Source organism: Salmo trutta, chromosome 12 (genome assembly GCF_901001165.1).
Source record: "Salmo trutta chromosome 12, fSalTru1.1, whole genome shotgun sequence".
Lineage (NCBI taxonomy): Eukaryota > Metazoa > Chordata > Actinopteri > Salmoniformes > Salmonidae > Salmo > Salmo trutta.
This window is the reverse complement of record NC_042968.1, coordinates 44,930,690-44,951,447: the sequence shown is the minus strand read 5'-3', so window position 1 is coordinate 44,951,447 and position 20,758 is coordinate 44,930,690. Positions and strand designations below refer to the sequence as shown.

General features: G+C 47.5%; 1 protein-coding gene across 23 annotated transcripts in view; it reads left to right on the top strand.

The window, feature by feature from the left end:
- LOC115203624 (liprin-alpha-1) overlaps nt 1-16,786 on the top strand; it is an 83,265-nt gene extending 66,479 nt beyond the window's left edge. For 5 of the 23 annotated variants that reach the window (XM_029768473.1, XM_029768472.1, XM_029768469.1 and 2 more), the window contains 13 exons: nt 187-280; nt 2,736-2,747; nt 3,863-3,944; nt 4,916-5,116; nt 5,865-5,927; nt 8,106-8,132; nt 11,221-11,396; nt 11,693-11,808; nt 13,766-13,941; nt 14,071-14,139; nt 14,399-14,579; nt 14,811-14,878; nt 15,230-16,786. In XM_029768473.1, the coding sequence (XP_029624333.1) occupies nt 187-280; nt 2,736-2,747; nt 3,863-3,944; nt 4,916-5,116; nt 5,865-5,927; nt 8,106-8,132; nt 11,221-11,396; nt 11,693-11,808; nt 13,766-13,941; nt 14,071-14,139; nt 14,399-14,579; nt 14,811-14,869 (1,256 nt within the window). In that variant the 3' untranslated portion in view covers nt 14,870-14,878; nt 15,230-16,786. Of the gene's footprint in view, nt 1-186; nt 281-2,735; nt 2,748-3,862; nt 3,945-4,915; nt 5,117-5,864; nt 5,984-8,105; nt 8,133-11,220; nt 11,397-11,692; nt 11,809-13,765; nt 13,942-14,070; nt 14,140-14,398; nt 14,580-14,810; nt 14,879-15,207 lie in introns of those variants that run through there. The other 18 variants (XM_029768482.1, XM_029768483.1, XM_029768493.1 and 15 more) reach the window with 15 other exon arrangements.
- The last annotated feature ends 3,972 nt before the right edge of the window (nt 16,787-20,758 follow it).

Genomic DNA, 20,758 nt, shown 5'->3' with positions numbered 1-20,758 from the left:
GCAGCCAAGGTCAGTCCCTGGGCAGCCAAGGTCAATCCCCGGGCAGCCAAGGTCAGTCCCCCCCCCCTCCCTAAAACATGCCTGCTGGGTCATGTTCAGTAGGCAGCAAACAGAAGAAAACAAGCTGAAACAGGAAGGGACTACCTGCACTGACGTTAACCTCTGACTCTCCATCTCTCCTCACAGCTGGGACCCCTGAGGCAGAGACCTCTCCCCAGGATGCACTGGGGCTGGGAAAACTAGGCGGCCCCGCTGAGAAGAACAGGAAACTGCAGAAGAAGTAGGTGTTTCCACATCCTGTCAGTGACGCAACGTAGATACTACTGGAGTGGTAGCTAGACTGGTTCCTTCTAGTTAACAGTAGATACTACTGGTTCCTTCTAGTTAACAGTAGATACTACTGGAGTGGTAGCTAGACTGGTTCCTTCTAGTTAACAGTAGATAGACTGGTTCCTTCTAGTTAACAGTAGATTCTACTGGAGTGGTAGCTAGACTGGTTCCGTCTAGTTAACAGTAGATACTACTGGAGTGGTAGCTAGACTGGTTCCTTCTAGTTAACAGTAGATTCTACTGGAGTGGTAGCTAGACTGGTTCCGTCTAGTTAACAGTAGATACTACTGGAGTGGTAGCTAGACTGGTTCCTTCTAGTTAACAGTAGATACTACTGGAGTGGTAGCTAGACTGGTTCCTTCTAGTTAACAGTAGATACTATTGGAGTGGTAGCTAGACTGGTTACTTCTAGTTAACAGTAGATACTACTGGAGTAGTAGCTAGACTGGTTCCTTCTAGTTAACAGTAGATAGACTGGTTCCTTCTAGTTAACAGTAGATACTACTGGAGTGGTAGCTAGACTGGTTCCTTCTAGTTAACAGTAGATACTACTGGAGTGGTAGCTAGACTGGTTCCGTCTAGTTAACAGTAGATACTATTGGAGTGGTAGCTAGACTGGTTACTTCTAGTTAACAGTAGATACTACTGGAGTGGTAGACTGGTTCCGTCTAGTTAACAGTAGATACTACTGGAGTGGTAGCTAGACTGGTTCCGTCTAGTTAACAGTAGATACTACTGGTTCCGTCTAGTTAACAGTAGATACTACTGGAGTGGTAGCTAGACTGGTTCCGTCTAGTTAACAGTAGATACTACTGGTTCCTTCTAGTTAACAGTAGATACTACTGGAGTGGTAGCTAGACTGGTTCCTTCTAGTTAACAGTAGATACTACTGGAGTGGTAGCTAGACTGGTCGTTTCTGCTTCCTTCCAATAGATATGAATCTACTCGGTCAACCATAGATCTTGCTTTACTAGAGAGGTCAATCTAGCTCAGCCATGCTGCTGTTTATGCTTGTGTGTTCTATATGGCCGTTGTAGATCAGACCCCAGCACTGTAACAGCCCTGTGTTGCTCTATGCTCACCCTGCCATGTAGCGTGCTGCCACCTGCTCTCTCACACACAGCCCCCTCTCCATGCTGTCCCTCCCTGGGTCCTGGCCTCATGTCCCCGCTCCATGCTGTCCCTCCCTGGGTCCTGGCCTCATGTCCCCGCTCCATGCTGTCCCTCCCTGGGTCCTGGCCTCATGTCCCCGCTCCATGCTGTCCCTCCCTCGGTCCTGGCCTCATGTCCCTGCTCCATGCAGTCCCACCCTGGGTCCTGGCCTCATGTCCCTGCTCCATATAGTCCCACCCTGGGTCCCCATGCTGTCCCTCCCTGGCCTCATGCCCCATGCTGTCCCTCCCTGGCCTCATGCCCCATGCTGTCCCTCCCGGGCCTCATGCCCCATGCTGTCCCTCCCGGGCCTCAGGCCCCATGCTGTCCCTCCCGGGCCTCAGGCCCCATGCTGTCCCTCCCGGGCCTCAGGCCCCATGCTGTCCCTCCCGGGCCTCAGGCCCCATGCTGTCCCTCCCGGGCCTCAGGCCCCATGCTGTCCCTCCCGGGCCTCATGCCCCATGCTGTCCCTCCCGGGCCTCATGCCCCATGCTGTCCCTCCCAGGGTCCTGGTCTCGTACCCCCGCCCGTCCCGTCCACACAAACTCGATCTCCCAATTCACTGCATCTCCTCAGCCACACTGCCAGGGTGGGATTTTCTAAGGGCCAGTTTCCCGGACTCCTATTAATGAATGCTTGTTAGTCCAGGGGTGGACTCTATCTGTGTCTGGGAAACCAGCCCTATGCATTTGTACAGCTTCATGCTTGTAGTTCAGGTTGATATGATGCAGTGTGTCAGCCAGGCTTCCATTTCACATTCATTCATTTTTCTGAACTAATGTCCCCCTTTTTTCTTTAAGTAATCAAGGGGTGACTTGATCATAACTGTATCACTTTCAAATATGTATAAAGTAAGGCGGTTGAATTAGTTTTGTGTTTTGAAGCAAACATTTAATGACACTTTTGATAGATCTACGTTAGTTTGATACAGTCAAAGCTTGGTTCTGATTGGCCTTCACCACCAGGAGTCCAAGCTTGGTTCTCATTGGCCATCGCCACCAGGAGTCAAAGCTTGGTTCTCATTGGCCTTCGCCACCAGGAGTCCAAGCTTGGTTCTCATTGGCCATCGCCACCAGGAGTCCAAGCTTGGTTCTCATTGGCCATCGCCACCAGGAGTCCAAGCTTGGTTCTCATTGGCCATCGCCACCAGGAGCTCTCCTATGCCTAGTTAGGTTATTTTTAATTGGCTTCAGTTCTTTTTATTTAGCTGATTGTGACTCTTTTATTTCATCTCTCTCTCATTCCATCTGTAGTCCAAAGACAGGGTGAGTCATCTCCTCCATGTTGCTTGTTGCTTTGCGCTCTTTGCCTCCAAACAGTTGGCTTCATGCTGCCCTCACCAGCTCTCCTCAGACCTGATGTATTTTCCTCACTGCTATACCTTACAGTACCATCTCAACTAACAGGAATGTGTCTACCTGCCGTTTTTAGAAAGCTTTCTCTGAGCCTCTTCCGGTGTTAACTAAAGAACTAGGATCAACTTATCAGGGTTGGTGTCAAGTCCATTTCAATTCCAGTCAATTTAGACAGTAAACTCAATTCCAAAATGTCCTCATTTGAAAAGCATGGTAGAGAATTGGAATTTTCAGTGTACTTCCTGAATTCAAATGTAGTTTTGTCACATTGCTTCGTAAACATGAGACTAACAGGTGTAGACGAAGAACCGTGGAAGTTGACACTGAGTCAGTCTTGCCAGGTTTTAGTTCTGATCTGATACTAGTGGGATCTTTCCACTGCTAAGTAGTGGATGGTACCATCTTGTGGACCAAAATATTACACCCAAAAATAGACAAACGTACTATCTGAAGGTTTTTCCATGTATTTTGTTGCATGTGTTCTGTCCTCTACTGACTGTTGTGTTATGGATGCATTCTAACTAACACACGTTTTCCCCTAGTATTGAACCGTTGTGATAACTCCATTTCCCATGATGCCCTTAGTCTGTTGGCCACGTAACAGTGGCTTGGCATAAAGGTGGTCTCCTTCTTGACTCAGGAGCAGGAGTCTTCCACCAAATTTATTGATTTAAATGTGACTCCTGCCAAGCTTTGAAGTGGTCACCAGCCTTTAAACTTCTGACCTGTTTACCTGGCCAGAATGTTCTGGAAATGATCTGGGGTTGCTCTCTCCCTCTCTTTCTCTAGGTCTGAACTGCCGCAGGGTTAAAATCCTCAGCTTTCTCTCTGTTTTACCTCAGCATGTTTACAACGTGTGTGCATGTGTGTGTGTGCAGGTTGAGGTGTGTGTATGGTGAAATGGGCTCTCTGTGTCTGTGTGTGTGTGTGTGTGTGTGTGTGTGTGTGTGTGTGTGTGTGTGTGTGTGTGTGTGTGTGTGTGTGTGTGTGTGTCTCTCTCTCTCTAACCATGTGTGTTGTTTTAGGCATGAGTTGCTGGAGGAGGCTCGCAGGCAGAGTCTTCCCTTTGCCCAGTGGGACGGCCCAACTGTAGTGGTCTGGCTGGAGGTGAGACACACCACAAAAATGAATAAGTACATGCACGCATGCACGCACGCGCACACACACACACGCACACACACACACACACACAATCACTCTCATATGTAAAACACTCACACACACACACACACAACAAAAACGATTATGTGCATACACATTCAAAACACAAAAATAACCCAATCCTGTCTTCTTTCTCCTGTCCCCTCTCTGCCCTCCCCTGCCATCCTCTGTCCCCTCCCCTCCCCTGCCATCCGCTGTCCCCTCCCCTGCCATCCGCTGTCCCCTCCCCTGCCATCCGCTGTCCCCTCCTCTGCCACCTCTGTCCTCCCCTGCCACCTCTGTCCCCTCTCTCCCCTCCCCTGCCATCCGCTGTCCGCTCCCCTGCCATCCGCTGTCCGCTCCCCTGCCATCCGCTGTCCCCTCCCCTGCCATCCGCTGTCCCCTCCCCTGCCATCCGCTGTCCCCTCCCCTGCCATCCGCTGTCCCCTCCCCTGCCATCCTCTGTCCCCTCCCCTGCCATCCTCTGTCCCCTCCCCTGCCATCCTCTGTCCCCTCCCCTGCCATCCTCTGTCCCCTCCCCTGCCATCCTCTGTCCCCTCCCCTGCCATCCTCTGTCCCCTCCCCTGCCATCCTCTGTCCCCTCCCCTGCCATCCTCTGTCCCCTCCCCTGCCATCCGCTGTCTCCTCCCCTGCCATCCGCTGTCTCCTCCCCTGCCATCCTCTGTCCCCTCCCCTGCCATCCGCTGTCTCCTCCCCTGCCATCCGCTGTCTCCTCCCCTGCCACCTCTGTCCTCCCCTGCCATCCGCTGTCCCCTCCCCTGCCATCCGCTGTCCCCTCCTCTGCCACCTCTGTCCTCCCCTGCCACCTCTGTCCCCTCTCTGTCCTCCCCTGCCATCCGCTGTCCCCTCCTCTGCCACCTCTGTCCCCTCTCTGTCCTCCCCTGCCACCTCTGTCCTCCCCTCTGTCTCCTCTGTAGCTGTGGGTGGGTATGCCAGCCTGGTACGTGGCGGCATGTCGTGCCAATGTGAAGAGCGGTGCCATCATGTCTGCCCTGTCGGACACAGAGATCCAGAGGGAGATTGGCATCAGTAACCCCCTCCACCGCCTCAAACTGAGACTGGCCATCCAGGAGATCATGTCTCTCACCTCCCCCTCTGCCCCCCCCACCTCCAGAACTGTAAGAGACACACACACACACACACACACACACACACACACACACACACGACAACACACACACACACATGGGAACCCATACACACGTGAAGCATACACACAGACACACCAAAGATACTGTTAGCTCCAAAATTAAGACCTTCTGAAGAAGTCCAGTGCAGACGTGGACCCTGGAGGACCCTGCCCTCTTCTTCCTCTCCTCACCACCTGATTGGAGCATGCTACTGTCACTCCTCTAACCAGCTAATAGCGTTTCTCACTGTAACCTTTCCACCAATCAGAGTTTTACAGCGCATCACTCACTCACAAGGACTGCCCTGATTGGGGCCTCTCTCTCTCTCTTTCTCTCTCTCGTTCTCTCTGTCTCTCGTTCTCTCTCTCGTTCTCTCTCTCGTTCTCTCTCTCGTTCTCTCTCTCGTTCTCTCTCTCGTTCTCTCTGTCTCTCTTTCTCTCTCTCGTTCTCTCTCTCTGTTTCTCTCGCTCTCTCTGTGTGTCTCTCTCTCTCTCTCTCTCTCTCTCTCTCTCTCTCTCTCTCTGTCACTGTCTCTCTGAATCATGTGATGTGATAATAACAATGCTGTTTGGTCTTCTTATTTTCCTTCCCATCCTCCCTCTGTTCTTAATATAAACAAATCCTCACACCCTCTCCTCCTTCTCTTCACTCTCCTCCTCCCTCTCCTCTCCCTCCTCCTCCCTTTCCTCTCACACGCTTGCATCACTGGTGACTCTTGGGGTTGTCACATGATCAGTCCACGGGGAACGTGTGGGTCACGCACGAAGAGTTGGAGTGCCTTGCGGCCACGCCCTCCACGGTTAGTCTCCCCAAGCCATTGGGCAGTCACTGGCGCAGGCGACTGCTAGTGATCTGGTTGGTAGTTGGGTGTTACTCCCTGTCTGTACTTTTCTCACGGCCCTGTTTGTCCATGTCTGTGTCTTGGTTTGGGCTTTTGGTGTCAGTACGTGTGTTTTTTGTGTGTCTGTCAGTTTGGTTGAAGGCTAAGTTCAGCACAGACTTAGCTTTTGAACAGAAATGACTGGTTAACATTAGATTTGTGTTGTCTTTATGTTCCAGGCCTAATTGCTACACAGTGCCTTGCTAAAGTATTCATCCCCTTTGGCTTTTTTCCTATTTTGTTGCATTACAACTTGTAATTTGGATTTCATGTAATGGACGTACACAAAATAGTCCAAATTGGTGAAGTGAAATGAAAAAAATAACGTTTCAGAAAATGTACCAAAAAAAATGTTACGGAAAGGTGGTGCGTGCATATGTATTCACCCCTTTTGCTATGAAGCCCCTAAATAAGATCTGGTGCAACCAATTACCTTCAGAAGTCACACAATTAGTTAGATTGCACACAGGTGGACTTTATTTAAGTGTCACATGATCTCAGAAAATATACACCTGTTCTCAAAAGCCCCAGAGTCTGCAACGCCACTAAGCAAGCGGCACCAAGAAGACCAAGGAGCTCTCCAAACAGGTCAGGGACAAAGTTGTGGAGAAGTACAGATCAGGGTTGGGCTATAAAAAAAAATATCAGAAACTTTGAACAACCCACAGAGCACCATTAATTCCATTATATAAAAATGGAAAGAATGTGGCACCACAACAAACCTGCCAAGAGAGGGACGCCCACCAAACCTCACGGACCAGGCAAGGAGGGCATTAATCAGAGAGGCAACAAAGAGACCAAAGATAACCCTGAAGGAGCTGCAAAGCTCCACGGAGTATCTGTCCATAGGACCACTTTAATCTGTACACTCCACAGAGCTGGGCTTTACGGAAGAGTGGCCAGAAAAAAGCCATTGCTTAAAGAAAAAAATAAGCAAACACATTTGGTGTTCGCCAAAAGGCATGCAGGAGACTCCCAAAACATATGGAAGGAGGTACTCTGGTCAAATGAGACTAAAATGTAGCTTTTTGGCCATCAAGGAAAACGCTGTCTGGCGCAAACCCAATACCTCTCATCACCCCGAGAACACCACCATGTTTTCATCAGCAGGGACTGGGAAACTGGTCAGAATAGAAGGAATGATTGATGGCGCGAAATACAGGGAAATTCTTGGGGGAAACCTGATGTCTTCCAGAGATTTGAGACTGGGACGGAGGTTCACCTTCCAGCAGGACAATGACCACTAAGCATACTGCTAAAGCAACACTCGAGTGGTTTAAGGGGAAATATTTAAATGTCTTAGAATGGCCTAGTCAAAGCCCAGACCTCAATCCAATTGAGAATCTGTGGTATGACTTAAAGATTGCTGTACACCAGCGGAACCCATCCAACTTGAAGGAGCGGGAGCAGTTTTGCCTTGAAGAATGGGCAAAAATCCCAGTGGCTAGATGTGCCAAGCTTATAGAGACATACCCCAAGAGACTTGCAGCTGTAATTCCTGCAAAAGGTGGCTCTACAAGGTATTGACTTTGGGGGGTGAATAGTTATGCATGCTCAAGTTTCCCATTTTTTTTGTCTTATTTCTTGTTTCACAATAAAAAATATTTTGCATCTTCAAAGTGGTAGGCATGTTGTGTAAATCAAATGATACAACCCCCCAAAAAAATACATTTTAATTCCAGGTTGTAAGGCAACAAAATAGGAAAAATGCCAAGGGGGGTGAATACTTTCGCAAGGCACTGTTTGTCAAGTTATAAAACTGTATTTCATTTAAACACTTTTGCTCAATGCTATATTTACAGTCCTGTTTCAACCTGGGACTTACTAATACGTGCTACAATGGATGCTTCAACAGGTCAAATAGCAGTATTAGATATTAAAATGAATTCGAGGTCAATCCCAGGTTCATTGAGAACAGGACGCTAATGTAGCCTAAAGCATGAGCTGTTGGTTGCATGTCCAGTTTCCAGTTGAGTTGTCTTAACATTAACACTGGTTAAGTAGCATGTTGATGTTGAGCTGCCGAACCCAGCACTGCCACAGTCACTAACTCTAACCCGCTCTCTTCTCTCACCATGCTAACCATGCTAACAACAGGAGGATGACGAGGGCAGCTGGGCCCAGGTTTGCACACCCCTGTCTGTCTCTCTTTTCTCTGGCTGTGGTAGACGACGAGGACATTTCACCTTATTTCAGTTGGGCAGTTTAGTTCTTCAGTTGGACAGATGGTTGTTTCAGTTTGATTATTTCTCAATAGTTTCAGTTGGACAGATGGTTGTTTCAGTTTGACTATTTCTCAATAGTTTCAGTTGGACAGATAGTTTTTTTGTTTTCTTGCACGGATGCTCTGATAACAGTATGGCTCTTGGTCTCCGTTACTTTAGTCAGCTGCACATTTAACCTAAATGCAAATCTGGAGGTATCGGAGAAGGATATTGCAGCAGGAATAATGTAGTTACACACATAGTGATATGGCTTCTCCATCAAACTCTTGTGGTGGCAGACAGACATTGACTCAGATGTCCTGTTTAGAAGCCACAGTCAGGACAGGAGAGAATTATTACAAGCCTCTGCTGTTTAGAAGTTGTTTACAGTTGGGCTACTTCCTTCCCCTCCCACCTATCAAAACACACATCAGTCTATTTCTCTGACCTCCCACCTATCAGAACACACATTGGTCTAGTTCTCTGACCTCCCACCTATCAGAACACACATCGGTCTAGTTCTCTGACCTCCCACCTATCAGAACACGCATCAGTCTAGTTCTCTGACCTCCCACCTATCAAAACACACATCAGTCTATTTCTCTGACCTCCCACCTATCAGAACACACATCGGTCTAGTTCTCTGACCTCCCACCTATCAGAACACACATCGGTCTAGTTCTCTGACCTCCCACCTATCAGAACACACATCGGTCTATTTCTCTGACCTCCCACCTATCAGAACACACATCGGTCTAGTTCTCTGACCTCCCACCTATCAGAACACACATCGGTCTATTTCTCTGACCTCCCACCTATCAGAACACACATCGGTCTAGTTCTCTGACCTCCCACCTATCAGAACACACATCAGTCTAGTTCTCTGACCTCCCACCTATCAGAACACACATCGGTCTAGTTCTCTGACCTCCCACCTATCAGAACACACATCGGTCTAGTTCTCTGACCTCCCACCTATCAGAACACACATCGGTCTAGTTCTCTGACCTCCCACCTATCAGAACACACATCGGTCTAGTTCTCTGACCTCCCACCTATCAGAACACACATCGGTCTAGTTCTCTGACCTCCCACCTATCAGAACACACATCGGTCTAGTTCTCTGACCTCCCACCTATCAGAACACGCATCAGTCTAGTTCTCTGACCTCCCACCTATCAGAACACACATCAGTCTAGTTCTCTGACCTCCTACCTATCAGAACACACATCGGTCTAGTTCTCTGACCTCCCACCTATCAGAACACACACATCAGTCTAGTTCTCTGACCTCCTACCTATCAGAACACACATCAGTCTAGTTCTCTGACCTCCTACCTATCAGAACACACATCAGTCTAGTTCTCTGACCTCCTACCTATCAGAACACACATCAGTCTAGTTCTCTGACCTCCCACCTATCAGAACACACATCAGTCTAGTTCTCTGACCTCCCACCTATCAGAACACACACATCAGTCTAGTTCTCTGACCTCCTACCTATCAGAACACACATCAGTCTAGTTCTCTGACCTCCCACCTATCAGAACACACATCAGTCTAGTTCTCTGACCCTCCACCTACTCCCACCTATCAGAACACACACATCAGTCTAGTTCTCTGACCTCCCACCTATCAGAACACACATCAGTCTAGTTCTCTGACCTCCCACCTATCAGAACACACACAACAGTCTAGTTCTCTGACCTCCCCACCTATCAGAACACACACATCAGTCTAGTTCTCTGACCTCCCACCTATCAGAACACACACATCAGTCTAGTTCTCTGACCTCCCACCTATCAGAACACACACATCAGTCTAGTTCTCTGACCTCCCACCTATCAGAACACACACATCAGTCTAGTTCTCTGACCTCCCACCTATCAGAACACACACATCAGTCTAGTTCTCTGACCTCCCACCTATCAGAACACACACATCAGTCTAGTTCTCTGACCTCCCACCTATCAGAACACACACATCAGTCTAGTTCTCTGACCTCCCACCTATCAGAACACACACATCAGTCTAGTTCTCTGACCTCCCACCTATCAGAACACACACATCAGTCTAGTTCTCTGACCTCCCACCTATCAGAACACACACATCAGTCTAGTTCTCTGACCTCCCACCTATCAGAACACACACATCAGTCTAGTTCTCTGACCTCCCACCTATCAGAACACACACATCAGTCTAGTTCTCTGACCTCCCACCTATCAGAACACACACATCAGTCTAGTTCTCTGACCTCCCACCTATCAGAACACACACATCAGTCTAGTCTCTGACCTCCCACCTATCAGAACACACACATCAGTCTAGTTCTCTGACCTCCCACCTATCAGAACACACACATCAGTCTAGTTCTCTGACCTCCCACCTATCAGAACACACACATCAGTCTAGTTCTCTGACCTCCCACCTATCAGAACACACACATCAGTCTAGTTCTCTGACCTCCCACCTATCAGAACACACACATCAGTCTAGTTCTCTGACCTCCCACCTATCAGAACACACACATCAGTCTAGTTCTCTGACCTCCCACCTATCAGAACACACACATCAGTCTAGTTCTCTGACCTCCCACCTATCAGAACACACACATCAGTCTAGTTCTCTGACCTCCCACCTATCAGAACACACACATCAGTCTAGTTCTCTGACCTCCCACCTATCAGAACACACACATCAGTCTAGTTCTCTGACCTCCCACCTATCAGAACACACACATCAGTCTAGTTCTCTCACTGGCCCTAGTTCTGATCTGTGGTCGTAGCTGCACCTAAACCTGCTGTAACTTGCACACAAACATGAATGTACAGACACATGCACACACTAGATTTTAATGGGGTGATTTCCATCACTTTCCCACCTAGCCTTTTTCTTGTTGTAATGGCCTGATAGCCTTTCATAGTGATGGTAGCTATCCCCCACTAACTTTTGACTCTTTTAATAGACTCCAAACACAGTCTGACCTAGCCCCTGTCCCTCCCTCCACAGACGCTGGCGTATGGAGACATGAACCATGAGTGGATTGGTAACGAGTGGCTGCCCAGCCTGGGTCTGCCCCAGTACCGCTCCTACTTCATGGAGTCCCTGGTAGATGCACGCATGCTGGACCACCTCACCAAGAAGGACATGAGGGGACAGCTTAAAATGGTGGACAGCTTCCACAGGTAAAAGCCTCAAAATGGTGGACCATTTCCACAGGTAAAAAGCTCAAAATGGTGAACAGTTTCCACAGGTAAAAGCTCAAAATGGTGGACATTTTCCACAGGTAAAAGGTCTGAAAATGGTGGACAGCTTCCACAGGTATTAAGAACCAAAATGGTTTACAGTTTCCATAGGTAAGGGCCAAAATAAATGGTGGACAGTTCCCGCTATTAAGGGCCAAAATGGTGCCATGGACAACTAGGGACGTTCATTTTGTTTCTGTCTAAATGTTTAACCAGTCAATGTGTCTGTGTAACAGGAACAGTTTCCAGTGTGGGGTGATGTGTCTGAGGAGACTGAACTACGACAGGAAGGAGCTGGAGAGAAGGCGTGACGAGACCCAACTGGAGCTGCAAGGTAACAGCTGGGATAACGGTGAGAGAAAATGACAGTCAACCGAAGGGAGAAATGACCACACTGTTCAGCTTCACTCATCATTTAGTTAGCTAAGATAATAACGCTGTGGGAGAACCTGAAGTGTCAGCAACGCTAAGATAATAACGGTATGCGAGAATCTGAAGTGTCAGCAACGCTAAGCTAATAACGCAATGGGAGAATCTGAAGTGTCAGCAACGCTAAGATAACACTATGGGAGAATCTGAAGTAGAAGCAACGCTAAGATAATAACACTATGGGAGAATCTGAAGTGTCAGCAACGCTAAGATAATAACACTATGGGAGAATCTGAAGGTTCAGCAACGCTAAGCTAATAACGCAATGGGAGAATCTGAAGTGTCAGCAACGCTAAGATAATAACACTATGGGAGAATCTGAAGGTTCAGCAACGCTAAGATAATAACACTATGGGAGAATCTGAAGTGTCAGCAACGCTAAGCTAATAACACTATGGGAGAATCTGAAATGTCAGCAACGCTAAGCTAATAACACTATGGGAGAATCTGAAATGTCAGCAACGCTAAGCTAATAACACTATGGGAGAATCTGGTGTCAGCAACGCTAAGCTAATAACACTATGGGAGAATCTGGTGTCAGCAACGCTAAGCTAATAACACTATGGGAGAACCTGAAGTGTCAGCAACGCTAAGATAATAACGCAATGTTAGAATCTGGTGTCAGCAACGCTAAGATAATAACGCAATGGGAGAATCTGAAGTGTCAGCAACGCTAAGATAATAACACTATGGGAGAATCTGAAGTGTCAGCAACGCTAAGCTAATAACACTATGGGAGAATCTGAAGTGTCAGCAATGCTAAGATAATAACGCAATGGGAGAATCTGAAGTGTCAGCAACGCTAAGCTAATAACACTATGGGAGAATCTGAAGTGTCAGCAACGCTAAGATAATAACACTATGGGAGAATCTGAAATGTCAGCAACGCTAAGCTAATAACACTATGGGAGAATCTGAGGTGTCAGCAACGCTAAGCTAATAACACTATGGGAGAATCTGAAATGTCAGCAACGCTAACCTAATAACACTATGGGAGAATCTGAAGTGTCAGCAACGCTAAGATAATAACGCTATGGGAGAATCTGGTGTCAGCAACGCTAAGATATAACACTATGGGAGAATCTGAAATGTCAGCAACGCTAAGATAATAACGCAATGTTAGAATCTGGTGTCAGCAACGCTAAGATAATAACGCAATGGGAGAATCTGAAGTGTCAGCAACGCTAAGATAATAACACTATGGGAGAATCTGAAGTGTCAGCAACGCTAAGCTAATAACACTATGGGAGAATCTGAAGTGTCAGCAATGCTAAGATAATAACGCAATGGGAGAATCTGAAGTGTCAGCAACGCTAAGCTAATAACACTATGGGAGAATCTGAAGTGTCAGCAACGCTAAGCTAATAACACTATGGGAGAATCTGAAGTGTCAGCAACGCTAAGATAATAACACTATGGGAGAATCTGAAGTGTCAGCAATGCTAAGATAATAACGCTGTGGGAGAATCTGGTGTCAGCAACGCTAAGCTAATAACACTATGGGAGACTCTGGAGTCAGCAACGCTAAGATAATAACACTATGGGAGAATCTGAATTGTGCAGTATTTATCCTTCTATTGCGTCCATATACACATTTAGAAATGATGGGTTTGTTTGTACAGAGGATTTCTTTGGACTTTTCCTCTGCATTTATTTCCTGATCAATATCAACGTTTTTCTAACATATAGAGGAATAATTCCCAGCTCTCCTACACTGGGGGGGGCAACAAAATGTCAAATTAATTCCAGTCCTTCCCGATTTTAAAAAAATAAATAAAAATTCACAGAGGAATTATTTTTGACTGTCTTTGGATGTGTTCCCTGATCATTCCCCAAACGTTTCTGTACCAACTGGTTACCATTTTGTGTACCCTGAGCAGACGTGCTGGTGTGGAGCAACGAGCGTGTGATCAGCTGGGTACAGGCCATGGGGCTGAAGGAGTACAGTAACAACCTGCTGGAGAGTGGCGTACACGGAGCTCTGCTGGCCCTGGATGAAACCTTCGACCACAACGCCCTGGCCCTGCTGCTGCAGATCCCCACCCAGAACACACAGGTAGGTACCCACACAGGACGTAGACACACACACCCTGGCAGTCAGACAGCGCTCCCAGCTGAGACGTCAGCTCTTGTCTCTCACACTCATTCATCTACTGTCTGTCTCTCCCTCCTTCCTGTGTTGTAGGCGAGAGCAGCTCTGGAGAGTGAGTACAACAGTCTACTGGCCACCGGTACAGAGAGGAGACTGGATGAGGTGAGACACACACATATGATGGACCACACACACACTTTCTAAACCACACACACTTTTTAAATCACTCACACAAGCACACACTCACACACACACACACACTTTCTAAAGCTCACACACACGCACACACACACACACACTTTTTAAATCCCACACACACACGCACGCACTTTTTAAATCCCACACACACACACACTCTTTCTAAATCACTCCTCCATGTATATCCACATCTTTATCTCCTTCCTGCTTCTTCCTCTCTCTGAATCTCTTCCAGGAGGATGATAACAACTTCCGGCGCGCCCCCTCCTGGAGGAAGAAGTTCCGGCCCAAAGACGCCCGGGGGATGTCCCCGGGCTCAGCCGACACCCTGCCCGCCAACTTCAGACTGACCAATAGCAACGCAGCGTCCCCCTCCACGCAGCCCAAAAGGAGCCCCATGGACGGTAGGACAAGGGGTTGGGTCCACGGAGAATGAGGGCTCATTGTGTCTGTGTTATTATGAGTGGCACTGCTGCGGCTTCATCTCTGTCTTGTTAAGGAGACCTTACACAATATGCTTTCAACAATGGTTTAGTGTTTTCCCAGCTCTAGTGTGTGTGGGTGTGTTATGCTGGAGATTGTGAGTGACTTACTAACAGCATGTTTCTGCATGTGGTTTTGCTGTGGGGATGCAGGGAGTCAGTCTGCAATACAGAGGCTGGACACTGCCACAGTCAGGACATACTCCTGCTAACACTACACAGTAAGTTTATACACACACACACACACACACACACACACACACACTTCACAGTGGATCTCTTCTGTTAAAGCAGCTTCTTGTGCCTCTGCTTTCTTGGCTATATTAATGCATGTCTACGCTCCTCCTCTCCTCTTTCTCTCCTCCTCTATTCTGTCATCTTTATCTGCTGCTTCTCTGTCTCTGTCTGCCCTTCTGTCTGCCCCGCTGTCTGTCTGCCCCGCTGTCTGTCTGCCCCGCTGTCTGTCTGCCCCGCTGTCTGTCTGCCCCGCTGTCTGTCTTTCTCTTAACCTCTCTCTCTACCTCTGTCTCTCTACCTCCTCTTCTCTTAGTTGATCCTCATTATTTCTATAGGTGACTGCTGGTTGGAGGATGAGGGGTGTGAGTTTCCCCCCATCAGGAGCAGCTGCTGACCCTGCAAGGACACTTCTCACGGAGTTGTATTGTCATCACAGAGATAAAAGAACTAACAACCATGTCACCAATCTCAGTACTAGATTTATCAATCTTTATTGTTATATTTATGTTAGTAAGCTGGTGGGACATTTCAATGGTTTTAGATTTATGTATCTATCTGTTACTTCACCCCTCTCTCCCACCTAAATGGAAAAATCCCTCTTTTCTAAAACTGTTCCAATTGTGTCCTTATCAAGGTTAACTCTCAGATGTAACTGAATGTTTTTAGATGGTCTGGAGTTTGTATATTTATATCAACAGACATTATCTAATCATTTTATATATATATATATATATATATATATATATATATTCCTGATCTTGTATTGACAAGATGTATGTTTTTATTTCTCTGTCCTCTGTTGTTTTTAATCATTGAACTGATGATCGGGTGACTTTAATAAGTGACTTTCTAACTGAATTGGAGCCCATTTCCCTTCTCCCCCAGCCGCTGGTTATCTTCAAGCGTATCCATAGGGATTATTTGTAAATGCAGCTCTTATAGGACAATGAGGATATGTGAATATCAGAAATATTGCTGGAGTTCTGAATGACATTGTTTCACAAACTGCTACAACGCTGTGGTCGCTAAGCACCAGGCGGACCGTAACCACAGGCCCTAGGTAACTGTGACGACAGGTGACACGTGAAACAACTCTCTTTCTCTTTGTTCTTTCCTGTGAAACCAAACCTGTAGAAAGACTGAAACAAAAGCCATAAACAGTAGTGAAGACCAGGGCTGTTTTCAGATGCATCGCTTGGTAAGAGACTGTTCCACTGTGTAGGATCTCCAATTCTCCAGTCAACCTCGCATGCCCAAACTCTCCATTCCTCTTTCCCTCCTTCTCCTCATCCCTCTCTTTCCCCTGCCTTCCCCTGGAGCATGCTAACGGGAGCCAGACCTGAGCCGAAAGCGTGGCGGCTCTACTATCGACGGACCAAGTCCACTGTGGCCTAAACTGATCCCAGCGACTAGCTACTCACCCGAGGTGGAGCGATCCACCCACAGACCTTTAACCAACACGTTGTACTACGGAGACTTCTAATCAAGCCTGATGTTTTTCTTTTCTTACCTCCTTTCTCTGGCTGTCTTATTTATTCGTCATCTCCGTTTGATTTTTAGAAGTTGCCATTTTTTAAAGCTGTTTCTGAGTGTTTTAACACAGGTTGCTGTGGCAATACTTTTTCAAGACAGATAATGTCACGGAAGCGAAGACTTCCTTTCCACCCTACATTAGTTATGTTATTCCCTTTGTGATTTAGTCATTTTATAATGCACAAAGCAAATGCTGTTTTTTTTTGTTTTTTTTTTTATCTCCAGTTTTCCCCATTTGTATTCTCCTGCTCTGGTAACAAAATGATGTACAGTCTAAGTACTTAACTATTTTATCACAGTATTATTTATGGATTACTTTCAATAAAATACTGAAACTTATTTTCCACTGCCAATAAAAAGCTTAAGTCTTTGTGTTTTTAATGCATCTCTTCCCTTTACAGTCATGTTAAAACACCTTCCAGTGACTCGGTTGGGGCTTGTACAGTTGTACACCACTATGTCCTGACGAGGGGAAGGCTAACTTTGATTACACACGAAGAGGAAGAAAATACAGAAACATTGTCATTTGTGGCTCACACGGTTGCAATATTCTGGTAACTTTACTTAAATGTCCCATGTTTTCCAGAAATCCTGGTTGGAGGGTTCTGGATTTCTTGTTTATTTCTGGGAATTTGCAACTCTGGTCGCTCAGTGTTTATGGCTGGTTGCAGTGTTCATGGCATCTATTCCTCTGTCCGCTGTAGTACTGTCACAGCATATTTATTTATTTAACCTTTTATTTAACTAGGCAAGTCAGTTAAGAACAAATTCTTATTTACAATGACAGCCAAACCCGGACGACGCTGGGTCGATTGTGCGCCGCACTATGGACTCCCAATCACGGCAGGGATGTGATGCAGCCTGCATTTGAACCAGGGTGTCTAGTAACAAGGAGCCAGATCTCTCGCAGGATGAATTAATCTGAAGCATTCGTTTAGAAGTCCAGTTGTGGGAGAAGTTGAAGCTCGATGAAACTTGACTGACATTCTGCCAATTCGCTCGTCGATGAAACATTCGATCTCAATGCAGTTTTCTGTTCCCAAAACTAAAATCTATAGCGAACAGAGTGGACTAAGTTTTGTAGACTTGACTCTAAAAGTTTTTTAAAAAGTGGCATTATTTAGGAGTGCAAGGACGAATTGAGTTACTGCACGCGCACACTTCAGAGTAGGCATTTCAGAACGGAAATATGCAAATACATGCTCGACCGCGCTTGGCTCTGCCCACCTGCAAGATGTCGCTGTGTCGTATGGTTGCAGTCTTCTGGGCTTCGACACAACTTTGCTATTTTGTTATTCGTTTGTCATTTAACTTTACTTTTTTGTACATAATGTTTCCTCTATCTGTTTCTTCCATGCACTCTTCGACAAAAACAACAGAGCCTTGCATGAGGAGCCCCGCGTGATATCGCTCTCTGAGGCTGACATAAGGCTTTCAAACAGGTCAACACTCGTAAGAATGCAGGGCCAAACGGTATTCCAGGCTGTGTCCTCAGGGCTGTGCAGACCAGCTGGGAGGTGTCTTCACAGAAATGTTCAATCTCCTTGTCCCAGTCTGTAATCCCCATGTTTCAAGTTCACTACCATCATTCCTGTTCCCAACCTGCCACAATAACTACCACCCTGTAGCACTCACATCTGTAATCATGAAGTGCTTTGAAGGCTGTTCGTGGCACACAACAATTCCATCAACCCAGACACCCTGGACCCACTCCAATTTGCGCCCCCAACAGATCCACAGACAACGCAATCTCAATTGCACTCCACACTGTCCTCTCCCGCCTAGAAACGAGGAATACCTGTGTTCCTTGGCGTCCACATTACTGAGGACTTAACATGGTCCTCTCACACCAGCACAGTCATGAAGAAGGTGTGACAGTGCCTCATTCCCCTTCGGAGACTGAAGAGATTTGGCACGACCCCTCAGATCCTCAGGAACTTTTACAGGTGTACCATCGAGAGCATCCTGAGACTGAGGTGTCTGTTGAGTTGTGATCCACCAACTGAGGGGTCTGTTGAGTTGTAACCCACCAGCTGAGGTGTCTGTTGATTTGTGATCCACCAACTGAGGTGTCTGTTGAGTTGTGATCCAACAACTGAGGTGTCTGTTGAGTTGTGGCCCACCAGCTGAGGTGTCTGTTGAGTTGTGACCCACCAACTGAGGTGTCTGTTGAGTTGTGACCCACCAACTGAGGTGTCTGTTGAGTTGTGACCCACCAGCTGAGGTGTCTGTTGAGTTGTAACCGACCAGCTGAGGTGTCTGTTGAGTTGTGATCCACCAACTGAGGGGTCTGTTGAGTTGTAACCCACCAGCTGAGGTGTCTGTTGAGTTGTGATCCACCAACTGAGGTGTCTGTTGAGTTGTGATCCAACAACTGAGGTGTCTGTTGAGTTGTGACCCACCAACTGAGGTGTCTGTTGAGTTGTGACCCACCAACTGAGGTGTCTGTTGAGTTGTGACCCACCAGCTGAGGTGTCTGAGTTGTGATCCACCAACTGAGGTGTCTGAGTTGTGACCCACCAGCTGAGGTGTCTGTTGAGTTGTGATCCACCAGCTGAGGTGTCTGTTGAGTTGTGATCCACCAGCTGAGGTGTCTGTTGAGTTGTAACCCACCAACTGAGGTGTCTGTTGAGTTGTGATCCACCAACTGAGGTGTCTGTTGAGTTGTGATCCACCAGCTGAGGTGTCTGTTGAGTTGTAACCCACCAACTGAGGTGTCTGTTGAGTTGTGACCCACCAGCTGAGGTGTCTGTGTTGTAACCCACCAACTGAGGTGTCTGTTGAGTTGTGATCCACCAACTGAGGTGTCTGTTGAGTTGTGATCCACCAGCTGAGGTGTCTGTTGAGTTGTAACCCACCAACTGAGGTGTCTGTTGAGTTGTGATCCACCAGCTGAGGTGTCTGTTGAGTTGTAACCCACCAGCTGAGGTGTCTGTTGAGTTGTAACCCACCAGCTGATGTGTCTGAGTTGTAACCCACCAACTGAGGTGTCTGTTGAGTTGTGATCCACCAACTGAGGTGTCTGAGTTGTGATCCACCAGCTGAGGTGTCTGTTGAGTTGTGACCCACCAGCTGAGGTGTCTGTTGAGTTGTGACCCAGCAGCTGAGGTGTCTGTTGAGTTGTGACCCACCAACTGAGGTGTCTGTTGAGTTGTGACCCACCAACAGAGGTGTCTGTTGAGTTGTGACCCACCAGCTGAGGTGTCTGTTGAGTTGTGACCCACCAACTGAGGTGTCTGTTGAGTTGTGACCCACCAGCTGAGGTGTCTGTTGAGTTGTGACCCACCAGCTGAGGTGTCTGTGAGTTGTGACCCACCAACTGAGGTGTCTGTTGAGTTGTGACCCACCAACTGAGGTGTCTGTTGAGTTGTGACCCACCAACTGAGGTGTCTGTTGAGTTGTGACCCACCAGCTGAGGTGTCTGTTGAGTTGTGACCCACCAGCTGAGGTGTCTGTTGAGTTGTGACCCACCAGCTGAGGTGTCTGTTGAGTTGTGACCCACCAGCTGAGGTGTCTGTTGAGTTGTGATCCACCAACTGAGGTGTCTGTTGAGTTGTGACCCACCAACTGAGGTGTCTGTTGAGTTGTGACCCACCAACTGAGGTGTCTGTTGAGTTGTGACCCACCAACTGAGGTGTCTGTTGAGTTGTGACCCACCAACTGAGGTGTCTGTTGAGTTGTGACCCACCAACTGAGGTGTCTGTTGAGTTGTGACCCACCAGCTGAGGTGTCTGAGTTGTGATCCACCAACTGAGGTGTCTGAGTTGTGACCCACCAGCTGAGGTGTCTGTTGAGTTGTGATCCACCAGCTGAGGTGTCTGTTGAGTTGTGATCCACCAGCTGAGGTGTCTGTTGAGTTGTGATCCAACAACTGAGGTGTCTGTTGAGTTGTGGCCCACCAGCTGAGGTGTCTGTTGAGTTGTGACCCACCAACTGAGGTGTCTGTTGAGTTGTGACCCACCAACTGAGGTGTCTGTTGAGTTGTGACCCACCAGCTGAGGTGTCTGTTGAGTTGTAACCGACCAGCTGAGGTGTCTGTTGAGTTGTGATCCACCAACTGAGGGGTCTGTTGAGTTGTAACCCACCAGCTGAGGTGTCTGTTGAGTTGTGATCCACCAACTGAGGTGTCTGTTGAGTTGTGATCCAACAACTGAGGTGTCTGTTGAGTTGTGACCCACCAACTGAGGTGTCTGTTGAGTTGTGACCCACCAACTGAGGTGTCTGTTGAGTTGTGACCCACCAGCTGAGGTGTCTGAGTTGTGATCCACCAACTGAGGTGTCTGAGTTGTGACCCACCAGCTGAGGTGTCTGTTGAGTTGTGATCCACCAGC